The 3641-nt window shown below is 39.6% G+C and overlaps 1 protein-coding gene across 1 annotated transcript in view; it reads right to left on the reverse strand.

Annotated features, from left to right (window-relative positions):
- tecrl2a (trans-2,3-enoyl-CoA reductase-like 2a) overlaps positions 1-3082 on the reverse strand; it is a gene marked incomplete at both ends in the record, with an annotated part of 13683 nt that extends 10601 nt beyond the window's left edge. The window contains one exon of the mRNA XM_079259378.1: positions 3059-3082. Within this exon, the coding sequence (XP_079115504.1) occupies positions 3059-3082 (24 nt within the window). The remainder of the gene's footprint in view (positions 1-3058) is intronic.
- Positions 3083-3641: the final 559 nt, after the last annotated feature.

The raw sequence follows: 3641 nt of genomic DNA on the forward strand, positions 1-3641 counted from the left end.
AGACCAAGATTATGTCTACCCACTCAAATATTTTCCCACAATAATAAACTGGTGAATTCATGTCCAAAAGCTCATCCTATGGGAGTCCGGTCCTCGAAAGCCACAAACCTGCAGGTTTTAGATGTATCCCTGCTCCCACACACCTGACCTATATTAAGTCATCATGCAGGACTGCTTAGGCTGCTGGATCCATTTCATAAGCCAGATTTAACAGTGGCTTCATGGTTAAAGTGTAGCAGTAATAGAGTCAATAGCCGTATTTATGTCCACAAACTGCAGCCCACCGAAGGCGTCATGTTGGGTTATGTTTGGAGAAACTAGCAAACAGCAACATGAAGTGAGAACATCTCCAGCTTCATCTTACCTGAAAGCATGGCTGTAATGTTGGTAAGACACCTGCTTTTCTCTTAGGAGGAAATTGGCTGCATTCAGGGCATCATGAGACTAAATGTAAACATCCTCTGTCATGTCATCAAAAACCTTGGGGGCTTGTGAAGTGGCACCTTTGCTAAAGAAACCTTCCAAATGGGAACATTGGTGAGCAGGTTTTGGTAAAATTTGGAGCCTGATTTTCATCCTAGGAGGATGAATCTATGACTGTGAGTCCACAGGTGTTGCTTTTGTTCAATACGTTGTGAGTGATGAGATTTACATACATTTTCTCCCTGATAGGAGGAGCAGACAACATGACTGAAATATATATATTTATATGCAAATTTAAAATTGATTTATTTAAAAATAAATACTGCCAAAAGAAGTTTTGCATTGGTTTTAGTGTAGTGTTTCTCAACTGAGGTGGTGCTGCGCTGATGTGTTCTTACCACCTGTTGCATTTTTGTTTTTTTTTATGACTGACATTAATATTGACTAATCAGAGTAAGGAGAAATAAAGGCTAGCTCCCTGTTCATCTTAGAAACACCAATGATGATCGTACAGGTGTCAAACTCCGGTCCTCGAGTGCCAGTATCCTGCAGGTTTTTGTCAACTCCATGCTCTGACACACCTGACCGAAATTCATAAACAGGTTGACAAGAAGCTGTTGGATCCATTTGATTTGAATCAGCTGTGTTTGGAGATGGAAACAACAAAAACCTGCTGGACACCGCCCCTCTAGGACTGGAGTTTGACACCCCTAAGATGTAGGGAGACATTTTTTTTCCCTGTAAATAACCTAAACCTTCATGAGTCAGTTCCAACCAGCACACAGTCAAAAGAGCAGCATCTGCTTTTAAAAATGGAATATAATTTTTAATATAATTTAATGATAGTTTTTTAAAATTCGATAGCAGTGCTCATTAGAGGCTTTTAACCATATTTCTTCTAGTCATTTTGGCATAGCCCATGCACAGATGGGTGCTTCTTAGTCCGCACACTGATGGTTTACAGAGCACATATCAGGATCCAGACTGGTACTCTACGCACAATCCAAGTGCATTGTGGGACTGTGTTCACCTCACAGTGGTTAGTACTTCTCAGAGGAGCCAGCCAGGGTCAAACACTAGCTTTTAGCTGCATATCTTCCCTCTGGTCTATAAGGTCACTGGACCCACAAAAATAATGTTTAAATAAAAGTGTGCAGTGAAAAAACAAGCAGAGATCCATTAAATGGATCCATTTAGCTAATTTATTCCACCTGTGTTGTTGTGCTCTCTGTGTGTAAATATACCAGTTCAGCTTTGTCAGTTCATTCTTCTAGTTTGGTTTCTTCTTCTACTATTCTTATATCCATTTGTTATTGTTTTGCCTTGTCAGGCCAAGCTTATTTTCAACATGTTTTTTGCATCCTGCCTCCCTTCTAGTCTGCTTTTAGGTCCTCACTTCTACTTCTTATCAACTTCCTATCCATAAGCAGCACGCTGCATGAGACCTCATGTCTTCTTCTGCATATTTTGATCATTTTAAGGCTGCAAACCCTTCAAACGGGAGTGGTGGAGTTCATGTTTAAATTATATGATCAAACATCAAAAACAAAACAGCTAATGTATCTGTTAGCAAACACGGAGCTAATGGTGGTAAAAAGCTTTGCAGAGTTTCCAGAAACCACTTTAAGTTGCAGCAAAAATTTAACAAGTCAGTATTATTAAAATAATGATTCTTAACCTTTAAAGTCGCATTTGACTGGTTTGTTTAATATGTAACTTCAAACATTGCACCTAGAAATCTGTTGCACATTTGCAAAAGCCTGAAGTGGGAAGCTAATCCTGATGCAGGACTATTGGTTAAGAAAAGTACATCACTTTGGGAATTGCAGTAATTCCTTTAATTAAAGTGACTCAGATGACAAATTATTACCACTTTCACATGCATTCATTCAGAGTGATAGTTAATAAATTATTCAGCCTAGCTTAGTTTAGCTGTGAGCCAGAAGGAAGCACATAGCCTGCTGTATCTGATGAATTTATCTTTAAGTTAAATTTTTCATCATTTTTATTGTACAAACATATTAGCAGTCATAAGTGCAAGTTTCTCATGAGAACCGGCTAATTTGCCGTACAGTTTCTGCTGTAACAGCTACTAAGGGCATGGCACACATCCCAGAGCAAGCTGTAATTAGCTACAGCTCATAGGCCCGCTGCACTTACAGCAAATTACCCGGCTACGTCTTCATTAGAGCTCATCAGAGCCTGAGAGATGCAGCCCAAGTGATGAGAAAAGATGTCGCTTTGAGCTTATCCTGCAGAGCCACTCTGACTTTATAAACTTGTCTTTACAGAAACAGATGAAAAAACTAATTAATAATAATTCACCCCTAATAAGCAAGTGACTATTTTTCATCACTTTGTTTTCTTTCATATTCAGCATCAAACTATTTATTTTTTTTGTTTGTGTTGCAACAGAATGAAGGTCTTGGTACATCCCAGAAAGACAATTTTAGGTTAAAATATCTCATTTCAAGGTATTTCATTTAATGGCTTATAAAGGGGTTAAGGGTTTCATTAAGTTTACCAAACATTTTATCTCCTGATAGACTAAAACTGAAGCCTTGTGAAATGCTGGAATTGAAATCAAATCTTTCTAAATGTGAGTTAAAATCTCAGATAATGTGTTCTGACTTACCTCAAAGAAAGTGGTCCGGCTCATTCTTTTGGCCTGTAACTTACTTTGTCTTCCAGGAACAAAAAGAAAGACTGAAACCATCCCATAAAACCATTCCTAACATGCACAGAAATAGCTCCTCTCCTTTCCAGGACAATCCCTGGACTGACCCTTATTCTTTCCACTTCCCTCCTCTTCCTCTCTCTCTCTTTCTGTCCTCATCCTACACAGCGGTGGGACGGAGGTACGCACATTCAGGGGCGCTCCACAAACCCTGCACATGCTCTAACCACTGCTTTCTGCTGCTTCCCTCAGTTTGCACGGCTGTTTTTACTTTTTTTGTACTTAGAGGTGTTGGCATTAGCCAGCTGGCTCTGGGAGAAACCTGCCACAGATCATAGCTGCTAAAAGCAATGAAATGTGCCAGAGGTGTATCTGAAAGCAGCCAAGTAAAACAAAAAAGAGTGTAGAAACAGCAAACAACTTTATGCTTACAGCTGAGGAGACGGATAATCAACAGAAATGCAATTTGATGAGGAGAATCCAACAAATGCCATCGGGAGAGTTATGGCGAAGCTGCAGTGTTGCATCAGCAGTGAACAAG

The sequence above is a fragment of the Telmatherina bonti genome, assembly GCF_933228915.1.
Source record: "Telmatherina bonti genome assembly, chromosome: 20".
NCBI classification, from domain to species: Eukaryota; Metazoa; Chordata; class Actinopteri; order Atheriniformes; family Telmatherinidae; genus Telmatherina; species Telmatherina bonti.